This window comes from Dipteris shenzhenensis, chromosome 21, assembly GCF_047967505.1.
Source record: "Dipteris shenzhenensis isolate YYH24624 ecotype China chromosome 21, Dip_SZ_1.0, whole genome shotgun sequence".
In the NCBI taxonomy this organism is placed as follows: Eukaryota; Viridiplantae; Streptophyta; class Polypodiopsida; order Gleicheniales; family Dipteridaceae; genus Dipteris; species Dipteris shenzhenensis.
In genome coordinates this window covers 53,605,379-53,620,747 of record NC_141616.1, presented here as the reverse complement: position 1 = coordinate 53,620,747, position 15,369 = coordinate 53,605,379, and the positions used below count along the sequence as shown (strand labels likewise).

The 15,369-nt window shown below is 43.3% G+C and overlaps 1 protein-coding gene across 1 annotated transcript; it reads left to right on the top strand.

Annotated features, from left to right (window-relative positions):
* Nucleotides 1-1,700: 1,700 nt before the first annotated feature.
* On the top strand, nt 1,701-13,676 carry LOC147889073 (uncharacterized). Its single transcript, XM_087393016.1, has 17 exons — nt 1,701-1,816; nt 1,892-2,015; nt 2,101-2,172; nt 2,346-2,402; nt 2,515-2,577; nt 2,776-2,850; nt 2,992-3,096; nt 3,413-3,481; nt 3,670-3,729; nt 3,903-4,043; nt 4,125-4,202; nt 12,543-12,602; nt 12,731-12,782; nt 12,864-12,953; nt 13,042-13,127; nt 13,248-13,310; nt 13,568-13,676. Exons 1-17 carry the CDS (start codon nt 1,728-1,730, stop codon nt 13,601-13,603), a joined length of 1,320 nt encoding a protein of 439 aa, XP_087249142.1. The 5' UTR covers nt 1,701-1,727; the 3' UTR covers nt 13,604-13,676.
* Nucleotides 13,677-15,369: the final 1,693 nt, after the last annotated feature.

The following is a 15,369-nucleotide window of genomic DNA, read 5'->3' as shown; positions in this document are numbered from 1 at the left end:
TGTATTCAGGTCGATATTGTTGTTGGCGCGCTTGGCATGAAGCATCATTAAGTAAGTAGTTTAGTAAAGGCAAGGATGGCTACAAAGGCGATTTAGTTAAAACCTAACCGAATAGAATTCCACATTAAGAATTGAAAAAAAACCCCAAAGCATCTATGCACAGTGCTTGCTCAATCCCAAGTATTGTAACGTGGATTTTAGAGAATGGTAGATTATGCAAAGTCATGAAGCAATCTTCCTCCACTTCTGAGGGTCTTTCTAATAGAAGCTTCTGAGCAAAGAAATTGGCTAGCAATGACCCAATTTACAAATATATAATTGGGCAGACATGTCTACACTACTTGGTGGCAAGCAAGCAGAGCAGAGGAAGCACATAAGAAAACCAAGAGAGTATTGATCGCCATCTTAGCTTACTCTGTGTTGTGCTTTATTGCAGCTATTTTCGACTGCGAATGTGTTTTCCATGGTGTCATATCGTCAATGATTAGGTTGACTTTGTTGATTTATTTTAGGTCCTCTTCTTTTCGATACCAGAACTTTTCACATTACTTATAGTAGGAGTGTTGCAATTTATATTCGTAGGAGTATATAGGAACAATGCCTACTTATCGGTTTCTTGTAATTGATGTCAACCAAATGCGTGTTGCTGTATGTTCACAATGATCATCCACAATTGTTCGTTTCATGCCATTGCAAAGTATGGAAACTGTCAAAGGTAGCAACTCTCTAGTGATCAGTATATCAGATCAAAGTCAACTTATGATATGCACAATGCTGCTTAGCGACGATTGAAGGAAAAGATGCATGAGCATCAGTGTGGGAATGAGTCTGTGATCACCGACAGTCCGAGAGCCAGTTGGAGATCGACTAAAATTCCGTTTGGGTTCTAAATAGAAGCCGCCATGTCCATTAACTAAGCAGTTCACTAAAGGAATTGCCAGGATGCACTCGAAGAAGACTGAATTCATGAATCGACAAGTGTTTGCTTATAGGTCAATCAGTTTAAAGCATCGTGTGCACTTTCAGCACAAGGATTTGCTTGTGGACAAACGAAGCGGACTTTAAACTTATAAAGTGCAGCCTTAGTCAGTTTGGTGGATGAGCACTACTTCGAATCAAGCAGACCTTTGATTAGGTGTGCAGTTTACAAACTAAGTGGATTTTAAAGGTTGTGTGAAGCGTAGCTATGCCAAAGCTCCGCTGTGAGGAAGATACGGAGGATGGTGTGGTTAAACAAGGCAACTACAATTTCTTAGTGCCATCATGTTGTACAGGGTTGCTGTTCAAACAGATGATGAAAACAGAAGAGCTTACCTCCAGCCCACGAACCTTCAAAGCTGAGTGGAGCCCACGAAGCGTAAAAGCTAAGTTACCTCCCCAGCAGAGTGCTGAGATTAATTTACAGGGGGCGTGAAAAGCACATACAAGTTGAAAAACAGGAAAAGCGAGCACCCATCGAAAAGCAGAGGTTAGTAATTTAGTAATTCCCGGAATAATCACAAACAAAACTATGCCCAACTCGATCGGGAAGCAATGTCTCGAGGAGAGCACTTGAGTGAAGAAGAAGATTAAAATGAAAATTCAAGTTAAAGCAAAAATTAACATGCAAAAATGCAAGTTAAATGTGAGATTAAGATGCGAAGTTGTTCTTGCCACCCTCTTCTTCTTCTTCTTCTTCTTCTTCTTCTGCTTCGTTTATCTTCATATCTGATTCTTGGCTTTGAGCTATGGCTACCGGCGATCTCAACGGCAACCTCGAACGCCTTCGCGTCCAGCTTCGCACCATCGGTTACCCCCACCCCCTCGACTTGCCCGGGTCTTCCTCCTCCCCCTTTTCACCTTCATCGCTCCCATCTCTTTGTTCTCATTCTCACCTTCTCCAATCCTGCAGATTGAAGGACGGCAACCCCGCCTCTATCCTTCCCCTCTTGCACTACGCTCTCCTCGCCTACTCCCGCCACGTCTCGCGGTACCTCTCCGAGAATGGCTACGCGCTGTTCGCTAAAAGTGATCTGGTAAGCAATCGCCATTCTATTCCTGTAGCGCGCGTCTTCGTGATCGGCCTTGTGACGCCTTGTGCACGTGATTTGCCCTGCCCAGCGGTTTGTCGAGTGCACGTTGAAATTCCTCAGAGAAGAGTTCGGTTACCGATGCCCTCTCACAGTGGCTCAGGTTTTCAATCTTATTCCTTTCAAGTTTCCGTCATTAGTGAGAGCCATGCAAAATGTTTCTCCCGCTATTTCGATGAGTGGGAGCAAGCATGCTTAACGTTTCTTCGGGTTTCTTGAGCATATCATATATTCAGCTTTGCACAATGAAAAATTGCTCATATATCAGTACGTCAGATTTTCTCACGAGGTTTTGCAGAGAGAAAGTTCCTTTTCGTCTACGATGTTATACAGGTGCAACTATCGAACATTACTCCCTTTTCAGATCATTAAATAAAATGTGGATCCCAATAGCGTCGAGCATTTTAGAGAAGATCTAAAGAGAAGGACGAAACCCATTTAACAGGTCTGTAAACGGAAGAACAGCGAGTTGGTGAAGTCGGCTCGTCAGGCGCTACAAGCGAGAAAGGTCAAAATTCAATTTTACAATCTTTCATATACTTGCCGAGAGGATAGAATTAGCGTTTCAAATGCAATCCAAGTCGAACAGCAGACAACATCGTCCGAGCGCAAGTATAGCGTTCATTCTTAACATGAATTGACTTGCATTCCTTCTTCGTTGAAACTTCTCTTGCAAACGTACGTTTTTTGTCCCGTTTGTCTGCAGCTATTTAGAGGGGAGGCAACATTCTCCGACGTTGTGAAAAATATCGATGCAGCAAATCTCGATTCAGTGCACATGGCAAGGCACTTTTTATTCAATGCTCATTGTCTCTCAAACAAGCACTGTCAGCCTTGCAGCTGCATTTATTAATTAAAAAAAGTACCAAATTCCACATGTGACACGTTTATGAGGTTACTTGAATTCGTTCTTTGTTTACAGGACGAGACTTTAGCACAAGCGCTGGAGAAAGTCTCCCAAGTGCAAGATCGAATTGGAAGAAATACTAGCAAAGGTGGCTTGAAGGTTTCCAGATCAGATGAACCTGTACGAATCAAGGCTGTCCCTGTATATCTCTTTTTGTAGAATTCTTAACAGCTTGAGCATTCATATCACAAGTCGAGCATGGAATCTCCATCTTGTTTCATGCTTGGGCCGCTCTATGAAGGAAACACAATTCACAGTTTATGCAGCCTATCACCATGCCCTGAAACTCGTGCTTAATCTTGTTGCTGCAGCCATAAAACACTTGCTTAACTTCGTTGTTGCAGCCATGAAACTTCTGCAGCAAATCCCCGGTTGTTGCACGTGTGAAATTCTTGCTTAATTTCGTTTCTGAGGGGTTTGACTGGTCCCTTGACAGGCGTTGCAAATGCAAGAGCAGGAAGTTGATCCTATGGAATCAGCTGCTGCAGGCAATGAGCCTACGGAGGTAGACATTATCATATTAAAAAATAAGCTTCTTGGAGGGGGAAACGTTAAATGTACAAAATATTGAGCGCCCAACTGAAAACACAGTTGCACGAAGGGAGAGTCTAGTTTCTGGTACCTGACCCACTTCCACCTTGTTTCCACATTTGCGCTTTCAGTCAAATCTGAACTTTTTCCTTCTGTTTTCAGAGTTCCAAGGCGGATAGAATGATCGAAGTGATTCGCTCTAAGAATGCCAACAACGTAGAGGTAGTTTGTTGCTGGTTCATCGTTGTCTTTCACGACTGAGGTTTTCTCTCAAAATTCTTTTGCCACTATGGAGAACTGTAGGTATCTAAGAATAATCACACAGGAGTTTTCATGACCGAATCTGGAGGAGCAGATGATAGTGAGCTTCCCAGTCTGCTTGTTAACCTTTGCAGGGCAATGAAAAACACGACAGTGCTATCTGTAAATCCTCAGACCATCCAGTTCAGTTGATGGAAAGGTCTAAGAGTGCTCAATCTCCTTATGATGTGGATGCTTCCTTGAGCACATGTTATGAGCATCTACGACAACAAATTGTAAGACACAAACTTCATTCATAAAGGAAGTTAGCAAGTCTCTATGCAACGATCTAGCCTTAGTATTCTTTGGGTTGCCAGGTGAATGTGGCAGAGAAACTGGAGAAACAGCTTCTCAGTTTGGAGGGAGATGTGCAAAGGATGACAACCAATATGCAGGTTTTTGAATATATTCCAGTGTACACTGCTTTTGTTCGAATTCAGGCATTCATAAAAATCAATTTTCAGAGAGAGATCAGAGACTAATTCTGAAGGGAAAAGAGACGTACACTTTGTATTCCACATACAGCCCATCCTTGAAACACATGTTGGCCAACCTTGTGACAATGATTATATCACTTTATGAATCGTGTGAATTGTCCTAACTACTGACATCAGACACGTGACTTCACATTTTCTAACATCTCCTCTCCCACAAGTCGAGTATCTCTACATTGTTCATCTAGTGCATTAGTCTCTATCTATCTTTCTGACTCTCTTTTCTAATTGATTGACTGGCTACTTTGCAATTCTAGAAGAATTGCAGCACTAGAAAAATTACAGCAGCACTTTTGACTTGTTTCTGCATTAACTTCAGTCCTCCCGTTCCTTATGTCCTCCATCTTTTCCTTGCAACTGTTAGATAAATGTCCAGTTTTTCCACAGTGGAAGCATTCATGTTTACATATATGAACATGCCACTGCCAGCCTTCATTACATAAACTTGAGCTTCAACTTGACTTCCGATGACCTTTCTTCTTGAATTGTTTTGTTCCTAAATAGATGTAAGATGCGGGGACTTGCTATGCGGAAATAGATAAATGTAAATGAGGAACTTAAGCATGAAAACACACCAGAGATCTTTCTAACTATTGTACACTGCTTTAGTTTTGATGCTCGTGAAAATGCCTTAACTACTGTCTGCATTTGATTGCCAAATTGGCATACAAAACTGAGCTGAAAAACTCCCCTTAACTGCGACTGTGTCTAACTATTGTCTGTACACGAGTGCCAAATCGGCATACACATTTGAGCTGAAAAAGTCCCCTTAACGGTGACTGTGGGAGAACGAGCTATGCTGTCCCAAACCTGGCTGCTTGCTCCGTGTAGATGCTGTCACCAATCGCCATCTGGATGGAGGCAATTCGCTGCTTGTCTTGGTCCTGAACTGGCGCGGCAAGGTGCTGGAACAAGGGCTGGAGGTTGGCAGAACTGTATGCCAGGGGCAGATCAGCCCCTTTTATAGGTCTGAAACAGGCCGACTTGTTGACTGACCTGCTGGTCCGGTCAACCGACTTGACTGGTTGACTCAACTGACCCAACCAGGTCAGCATTACATGCTGAAGGCAACCCAGCTGGCCCTTGGTTGGGCTGCTGGAGGGCCCTCAGAGGCACTGAATCATTGCCCATTGTTGACTCTGCAGCTAGGCGTCACTGCTACCTGTGCTTGGCATGGGCACACGTGACATTCCTCTCTACTGAACTTATTGTTGGGTGGATACCTCGGAAAGCTTTGCCCTCACCTGAACTTCCATCATGGCCATGAGCTCGTGCCTGACTCGTCCTTGGACTAGGGCTTACAAAGGGGCAATGGCATACAACAAAATCTTAGGTGTCACAACGCACCCTAGTGCAAGGATGCATGTGACATTCTTTCCTGCTCAAATTCTGGATAGTGGTAGATGCCAAGGGATCGAATGAATCTGCCAAGTGAATGTGATCATGATGACCACTAATTGCTGCTCGAAACTTGACTATCCTCCCAAAGAAATGGATGGGTCCATGATGTAAGACTGGTAGATCCATCAACTGTTGCAACACTGACTAGCAAGAAAACAAAGTTCCCCCTTTCTTTGCTGCAAGCTGTAAATGCACACATGTGAAGATGGGAGCCGACCAGACGCCCAATGAAGGAAAGGGAGGGAGAGGCTGATGGAGTATGGTAGTGCTGCTGGTCTGGGGTAAGCACAAAATGTACTGCCACTAGTCTGGGTTAGGAACAAAATGCAAAATTAGGAAATATCCCGATCATGCTGCCCCCCTTCGCCTGCAACATCCCCATTATTGTATATTTACCGTCTTTACATCTACAAGGAAATAAGTTTGGATTTGAAATACACCACTATGTGAGTTCCTTAGCATGCTACAACTGTCTGCTGCGCACTCCATGTTTTCTAACATGATATCATAGGCTTGCGAGATTCATAAGTGGTGGGAGGTCAAAGGTGAGAACCTTGGGAAGGAAGATCTCGGTTCAGCTTGTGGACATCAACTTGTACGTCCAAAGGATAGGTGCCCTTGCAAGAAGGAGGGTGACTTAGATTTGGACAAGTGTACATATACGCGTTAGCAGGTCTACTAACACCCGGTACCCTTGAAAGAAGGAGCCTCTCCTAAGATCAAGGTGGGCCCAATTTAGGAAGAAGAATTAGTGTTTGACTCAGTCGATCTTCCCTAAGCCATTCATTCATATGCCATTCATGGCTGTCTAGTATCCGATTTTAACTTTTGGATAATCTGGTAATGGAAGATTAAGGTTCGTAGTCATCTCGTGGTGAGGTTGATATGAGAGATCGCAATTGGAATAGAGGTGATGCCATTGGCTACCTCCAAAGCTGTAATGCATGATGCGGAAGCCTTGGCCATTATCAATGGTACTATTGTTGATTCAGCATTCCCTCACATTTAGCTGGCGACCACTTTATTTGTTGTGTGGACCATCTTGAGGGACGTGTATGAGGTGAACAATGATGCGAGGATTTTGAACCTTGAGATAGAGTTGTACAACTTGCAAATGGAAGAGGGGGATTCAATTGAGGAACACGTCACCAAGATAAAGATGATAAGAGACAAGCTCTTTACTATTGGTCAAGCAACAAAACGAGCTCGGATGGCTAAAATCTTGCTTGGGATGCTTCCGAGGAACTACAAAGGGTTCATCATGATGATAGCCGGGCAGCAGAACGCTTCAGTGCCTTTTGAGGAGCTCATGCCTTTGCTCTTGTAGGAGGATGCTTGAGAAAAAAGTTTGACAAATATGATTATAAGGCCTTATGTCATGTGCATATCCGTATCATCTGAAATGTGCTTTAGGTGCACAAGACTAGCTCAAGAAGCGTGGGGAGGCTTGGGGCTAGGCAGGCGATTCTCGGGTTGAATTGCAAGGGCACAGATGATTAGGTTTTGAATTAGGGTTTTCGCTATTCAAACTAGAAGATCGGCTTCCTACAACAGATCGCCCCCTTTCTGGCAAGCCGAAACCCAAATTTACTAGTGATTCAAGCTCATGCACTCCTTTCATATGATCCTTGGCTGATTTCAACTTTCTAGCTCATCCTTCCTCACAATCAGGGTAATCTTGCACTAAATCCACCTCCTCTACTCAAAGATGAAATTTCCCCCAAACTATAATAGAAAAATTCAGTTGTGCATATGGAAGAGTCAACAAATTGTGAATTTCCTAATATACCTGGAGAAAACTTTGGCCAAGGATTCCTTCTACAGAAACTCGCCTTTCAAGATTTGGCTCTGATACCAACTGACACAACCCCCAAGCATAAAGAAACAACCATAGAAACAACATAGATGGGTGCATGCTAGCTCACCACCCAACCATGACGTCCGTGAGGAAAAGACTCCAAAAGCTGGGGTGTCCCGTCCGAGCCATGAGCTGAGCTGTTGACACATCTCCCAACCGGCCTAGTGTTTCATACTACCAGGTGGCGCCCATGGGCCTTGGATGAGTTGCTGGGTCTTGGCCTACACTAGGAAGCAAGCATGGGTCCGCGACACGATCCAAGATCTAAATTGTCAAGGAATAATTGAACTGTGTCACCACAATGTAAATATACTAAGTCAAAGTACAGTTGATCATTTATTTGATCATAATTAAAGAGTTTTCATATGTGTTAAATATGGTCAAAGAGTTCTTTTAATGGTCAAAGAATTGACTACGGTCAAAGATACTTGACTCTGGTCAAGTAAGCCCGACTTCGGTCGGAGAGACTTGGTTTATTACCAAGAGGGTTAATTGCGGTTAACCAGAGAACCACAGAGCTGACTATGGTCGGAGAGTGTTGACTTCGATTAACGAGACTTGGCATGCGCCAAGAGGATTAACTACGGTTAACCAAGATGTGCCAACTTCGGTTGGAGAGTTATGCCAACTTCGGTTGGAGAGACTTTACTTTAATTAAGGTGCCTCGACCCTTGGTCAAAGCCCCTTAATTATGATCAAGAGCATTGACTTCGGTCTACCAGAGAATAAATATAGATTTTTATATTTATTATGTGTGCACATGTGTTTAGTGGGGACGTCCACCGTGACTAGAATTAGTCCACAGTGTGTTATTTGCATGCAAAGTGCTAACAATCAATGGGTGCCATGGTGGTGCGCTTTAATTAATTGTTGCAGGTACTAGGAAGAGTTATTTTCCTAAGTGCTATGGGAGCCTAACAAGCATCTAGGAGGCGGTTCGCGTGACCAAGTGCTTCGAAGACTCCAGAGTTGCCCTTAGTGGCATGTAATAGGACTTAGTCTAGATTTTAGACAAGTGGCATGTTGTTGATTTGAAATGAGCTTGAAGCTCTTGTAATATTGATTTCATGTTGGATTTTTGTATGAGGCAACTCTACGCTGAACTCTTGTAACAGATTCTCTCTTCAAGAAATAAAATACCTTCGGGGGGGTCCAGCTCGACATGTTGTCCTGGGCCCTAGCTGTGTGGAGAGAGAGAGAGAGAGAGAGAGAGAGAGAGAGAGAGAGAGCTCTTATGAGTGTTTCTGCAGTAAATTATGAGCGTGAGGTTCCATGAGAGAGCTAGCGATTGCATTGGTATCAGAGCCTAAGGCTCAACCCTTTCTCAAGGGATGACGGTCCAAGGAGAATTGAGGCACGCAATTGGCGTAGAAGATGGACGCTGAGGAATGTCCACCCTTGCTAAGTTGAACGGGTTTGTTTGAAAGCCACCCGGGACTTGCCAACAGAGGCGCACGAAGCCTTTGAAGAGGCCAGCCCAGCTAAGACGTAACAGAGTCACGTCGGCAAAGAAATTCCTTCACGTGGCAAGGTGTTTTCATGTAGGCGTAGGCTTGAAACAGCAAGGTGGCGTGGTGTTCCTCCGGGAGTATGAAACGCTTCATGGGATATTTGCGTGGAAGAGCAGTTCCACGGAAGACATAGACATTTCCCCGCTAATAGGCGCCTTCTTGTGCGTTGAAGCTTTCACGCTGGCGCTTGCTTGTGAATGGCGAAGGTAGTGAGAAAACGATGCGCTGCACGGAAGATGCGTCGAAATGTTTTGTGAACAAGGGGCGTAACGTGCGACGCGCGATGGTCTACAAAATTCCGTCGCCTGCACCCAACGTCTCTGACCTTAGGCTGATGTGGCAGCCCACCTGACGTGGCAGATCTGACACGTGGTGCTGATGTGGCAGGCAAGGCAGCCAGAGCTGACGTGGCACATACGACACGTGGCAGTGCACAGAACAGTGCTGACGTGTCATTCTGACATGTGTCAGCTGATGTGGCAGACCCACATGCAGGGATGGCGTGGCATGCACGTGTGAGATGACCTGGCATTCTGACAGGTGACATGGATGCTGACATGGCTGACCAGGGGTTAATCTAACTCAACCTTGGTTAGTGGACTGGTTAGAGGTCCATTTAGTTGACCCAACCAGTCTAGTCTGGTCACTGTAACCAGACTGTGACGAGTCCAGTTAGTCCAGTTGCAGACTAACCAGACCAGAACCAGCCAGTCTGGTTACAGTAACCAGCCGGTTACTTCATCTAGTTACTGTCAAAAAAAAAAGAAAAGACAGTTGCAGAGACAGTTCTAGCCATCAATTTTCACCTATCTGTCAGACTTTTACTGTCAGAAAAGCAGCAGAAAAGCAGGGAAATCAGAGATTTGCAGAAAAGAGAAAATGTATGCCTTTGTGCATTGGAAAGATGAATCAGATGCATTCTGAGCGCTTTTTGCAGCAGCCAGAAAAGGGGCAATACAAGTGTTGATGGTTTGGCAACTTTGTGGCTATATGCTTTGAATTGACAGCTCATTACTAGCACAAGTTGTGAATGCAAGACACCTCTTGTTGAGGTACTTTCTCTCTGAAAAAGCAAAGGCTGAGTGCATCAGTTGCTTACACAGTGTTTTTTAGAGAGTTGCAGATCTCAGACAAGTTGCAGAGATGGCTTCACAGCAGCATGCCCAATCTGACAAAGACAAAGGTAGAGGCAAAGCAAGGGCAAGCCAAGGTGATGGCAAGCCCAATAACAAGATGGGGAGTGAAAAAGAGGACTCTTCCACCTGTGGGAGTGGGAGCAAAAAGAAAAAGAAGTGCTACTGCGACCTGCCAGGACATTTTGTGAATGATTGCAGAAAGAAGGTAGATTAGAAGAGGAGGAAGGAGTCTGATCAAGATTTAGATGAGTCAACTTCGAAAGCTAATTGGTAAAGGAAGAAATTGTGTTGGTGACATTTGCATGTGTTACAGAGTTAATGTAGCAGACCATAGTGTTTCCATATGTATGTTTGATATTGAAAGGTCGTCTGGAGAGGAATCAACAACATGTGGAGGTGGAGGACAGCAAGACGTCCTCAGGTTGCTCTGTAGGGCTGGGCATCACTGACATGAGGGAAGTCTATTTGGAAGGATTTTTGTGTTCAAGATCAGATGGAAGCTGGGACACTGAAGGGAGCACTACAGGTTTACATTGAAGCTTTGTGTGCCTCCATGAGGTGCAATGTACTTTTAGGGCAAATAGACAAGTGAGAGGATTTTTTGGTATGTGCATGCACTATACGTTCATTTCAGCCTTAATAGCATGCTTTGGGAAGATTCTGTTCTTAATGTTTCTCAAGTAATCAGAGACCTTCCTGGAAGGTAGAGGGCTAAGTGTTGGTGCTTCTTCAAATCTCATGTACAGGTTGCTGGAAGGTGGTCAGAATGGGCCTATTGAAGCCTTGGTGGTGGGACAAGAACATTTACAGGTGGAAAGAGTGTACTGAAGTACTTGCTTGAGAGCTCATTGGGAGACATTCTTGGGATCGGAGATCTCTGTATCCCAGCCACTGGGATCTCATTTCTCAAGATGGTCATTTGATTGCGGACCTTGCCAGAAGGACAGGTTGAAACAGACCTCAGGAGTGCGGTGCTTGAGGACTCTAGGCTGTTCACTTCTTGGGAGGGGGACAGCTAGAGGATGTTTGCATCAGGTTTGCTTAGGATAGTGATGATACCGTGACTGAAGATGGTGTACCTGTGGTGCTACCAAGGTTGTACCTATGCACCATGATGGCTCCTTTGCACTGGGCCAGACCTGGAGGAGCAGGAGCCACTATTGTTGAAAGTCCAAGGAACAACGACTCCTAAGTGTTCCAAAGAGCTTCTCCATGGGAGCCAATGGGGCATCTGCATTGAAGGGTGAGGGTTGGCCCACGATATGTCGTCAGCTGGTAAGGGCACGTGGTTGGTTGGCTGTGGGCTGGCTGACCAAGTCGGTTGGCTGATTGGTAGGTCTGCCAGTCTTTGGGGCTTCCAGCCCCCTATAAAAAGCCCCCTTGGCTGAGGCATTTGGGCTTTCACTGGAGTTCAGGTCTTGGGCATTTCAGGTCATTTCAGGAGCAGTCCCCTACTGGTGGATGCTAAAGAGAGGCATCTTGCAGCAAGACTAGCTCTGAGGTTCTTGCAGATCTCAGGAGCACACAAAGGGGAAGATCTGCTCAGTGTAGAAGAGCTGGATCGCGGTGCAGAGGAGCATCAAAGTACACAACGAATCAGGGAGGAACTTGGGCCTCACCATTTGGCTGTCTTCAGAGCAGCAAGCAGAGCAAGCTTCCATAGCAAAGCAATGCCTTATGAGAGGCCGTCCAAGGAAGGTGTGTTTGTGAGGCACACATATGAGGCCCACATAAGCTCTAGGAGAGCGACGCATGCCAGCTGTTTTGGAAGTGCAAGGAGGAAGAAGAACAGTCTTTTGAGTATACAGGTGTCCACATCTCGTCAGCACTCCACTGATAGAGAATGGCAAAGCAAGTGGATAAATCTTTTGTGTATGATTGGGTCCATACTGGACAAATATATTGTGCTGGTTCTACATCTCTCTTGTAGATTGTATATTTACTGTCTGCGCATCTACATGGTTCACACTAAGGAAAGAAATTGGATTTGAAATACACGACTGTGTGAGTTCCTGGGAACGCTACAACTCTGTGCTGCGCACTCCGTGCTTTCTAACAGATTGGTGTTACAATCAATTTACACATCGGCCGATCTTGCAAGAACAATTCATCACTTAGTGAATCGAGTGTGCATTGTCATAAATACTAACATGAGATGCATAACACCACATTTTCTAACAGCTTTATAAGGAATGCTTGTATTTATGGCATAAAGATGGTCGCTATTGGTCATGGAAGAGTCTGATAGCATTGTAATTTTAGCTTATGATGTTTAGGTGGTTTGGATCAACTGATTGGGGCAATGTACCTCTCACCATTAACACTGTTGTGTCAGGCCAAGCTTAGCAGTCTCGAGAGACAAACCCAATTTCTCGAACAAATGCTCCCCTTTCACGTAAGTTATTGGATTTTAGTGCATAAATATATCATCTCTGTTTTCTGTGTCTTTTGTGATGTTGACTGTGGGTTTAAATTGTTTGTGTTGAGCTTGCTAAACTTGCCTTTTGTGTTTTTCTCTCACAGCATCTTAATGTTGGAATGAGAGCTCCAACAAGCTATGAACATCTACATATTTGTAAGATATCTGGAGGATTGCAATGGATTGAAATGCTTATTTCTAATTAAGGGTACTGACTCATACGAATTTTGTTTACAGATGATAGGGGCTTGCCCATTAGGAGACCAGACGAGAGTCTGCAGATACCCATCCCTCATACAATAAGGGACATCAGCAACATTCATCAGAGTAAGCATTTTACATAGCGTTTGCAAGGTTGATTGTCATGTTCTGTACTGTAGCTAATGATTACTGTGAGCATCTCACTTCCTTTCAGATCATATATGGAAGGGTGTGTTTAACAGCGGCATGATGAACGTGGAGATCCCACAATCAATCCGCAGCACAATTATGCAACAACAGGTTTGCCTAAATCTACCCTTTCTCTTACATGGGATCTTGCAAAGCAAAAAATTCCACATAGCAAGCTGTGGGATTGTGGTTTTACACGTCTTAAGTATGGGAAAACGTGTTCGGTTCCAGCAACGTCTTACCACGCAGGAGCTAATTGCTAGTGTCAAAGCTCGCTGCAATAAGACAAAGGAGGTATGTGTAAATAACATCTACTGCTGCCTAGTCTCCAAACATATTGAAGTATAGACCTCAGTTTTATCTACTGCATATTAATAGCAATCGAGACGTCTTCTAACATCAGTCAAGGTTTCAATATATCTTAATCTCAATATACACAACAAGGATTTGTCATACTTCAAAAGCAATTCATGCATGTTAAAAACCATTGCCTTTTTGCCTTAAGCTTCTTTGGCTGGGACGAGGAATCTGATTTATGGATTCTATGGCAGCTACTCATGGATAACGGCTGGAATGGAACAATATGAAATTGATCAAAATTTACACACAAGGCAGCGCATCATTAATGCCAATGTGCAACAGAATGGGATAAATGCTAGATAGTAGAATATGTAAAAGAATTGTTTCCAAATCCATTCATTATTTGTGAAAGACAGATTTAATAATTAGAAGGCATATAATATTTTTTATTTCATAATATGCCCCATGTAAGGGCGCCCACATAGCTGCTTTTGAAAGTTGACATTCCAGTAAGCATCTAACATAATTTTAATTTGCAAATAATATCCTATAAAGCTCGAGGAATGAAACCTGTAGGTGGCAGAGCATGACTTTTTTTGAAGTTTCAACAATGATTAAGCAGTACTTTAATGAACAAAACCACTACGCTTAAGGTTTTGCCCATGAGTAGCACAGGACCTTGCTTTTGCACCTTACATGGCAGGTTGTTTGACACTAAAGCGAATTGGAGCAACCATATGGAAGTGCAGTCAACAAGCACAAGCAAGCATATCATTGTAGAGGGGGGAAGGAAAGCAAGCTTTAAAATGTGAAAAAAGTGTTATTTAGAAGCAACAAAAGCAAGACATCAAGTGTTACATATGAAAAGAGAGTCGGAAAAGCTAATAATAGTCAACAGACAATAAAATTCATCAAATTAAATCATATCAACTGCTATGATTTCCCTTGCATATCTATTTTGATTAATGTAAGGTTTTTAAATGTTGGTGTGCACACCACAATAATTAAAGCACGATTAAGAACAACTTTAAGACAAGGAGCTTTGGATTTAGTTATCTCAGCAATTGCAATTTCTTTGCATATATTCAATAACCTATTATGATAGCTTTAATGTGCTTATTGCAAAAGCTTACCTAAACTTCCCAATCATGGATTATAAACTTAAATTGAATTGATGACATTCAAGATAAATGCTTACCCACATGATAGTGCGTTGCCAAGTTTCTTGTAAGAGTGCCTAGTTGAAAGGGGATAAATTTAGATGTATTGTTTTGGCATGAAAACATCTATGAAAATGTACACGAACATGTAATTATCTCTATCTTGTCTCCATGTTTATGTATGTAATTGTTTATATCTTGTCTCCACTTTGTCTCATTCTCTTTATTTGTGATTCATGCCCTTGTGTAGCAAGAATTTGCCTCCTTGCATGTTTAGGTACTAAAAATACCTATGTTATAGTAGTTCTATAAACACATATGGCTCTTTCACAAGAGTTAAGTCAAACTTGACCTTAATGGATGAGATGTTTGTTCTAGGCATGTTCTAACAACAAACAATATGCAATAGACAAAGAAAATAAAGTATATAGTAACTTCAACTTTCATAATACTCTTCTACAAGTTTCAATCACCCAAAGCTACACGACATAGTGTAGGGTTTAATACCACAATTGATAAGAGTAGGAGATGTGGGTAGGTCTAAAGTATTGTACAAGTACATTAGGAAATTATATATATATAGTCTCTTAAAGCCTTCTTATAGCATTATCTTATATATGCCTTCCACCTAATGGCTCTCACAACGCCTTGGGTTGTGTGTGCGCCCTTGGCAGCCCCCTAGCTTGGCTAGGCTAAGTTGGGCTACCATTGTAGCCTCGGCCTCATCTAAAGGCCCCAAGAGGAGACCTCTACCATCGATTTCCCCCCCCTTCTTCTTTCACCTCTGTTGTGATTTTGGAGGAGACACCCACTTGCAACAAACCAAGAAAACAACAAGAACAAAACAGTGCTTTCAAATGCAAATTTCGATCCACAAAAAAGAGTGGGAAAGA

Bases quoted from the DNA above. Each gene is read 5' to 3' on its own strand.
- LOC147889073 (XM_087393016.1), top strand. From the start codon at position 1,728: ATGGCTACCGGCGATCTCAACGGCAACCTCGAACGCCTTCGCGTCCAG. The intron at 4,203-12,542 runs GTTTTTGAATAT...CTGTTGTGTCAG, and splicing joins GGATGACAACCAATATGCAG to GCCAAGCTTAGCAGTCTCGA. The intron at 13,311-13,567 runs GTATGTGTAAAT...ATTCTATGGCAG, and splicing joins GCTGCAATAAGACAAAGGAG to CTACTCATGGATAACGGCTG.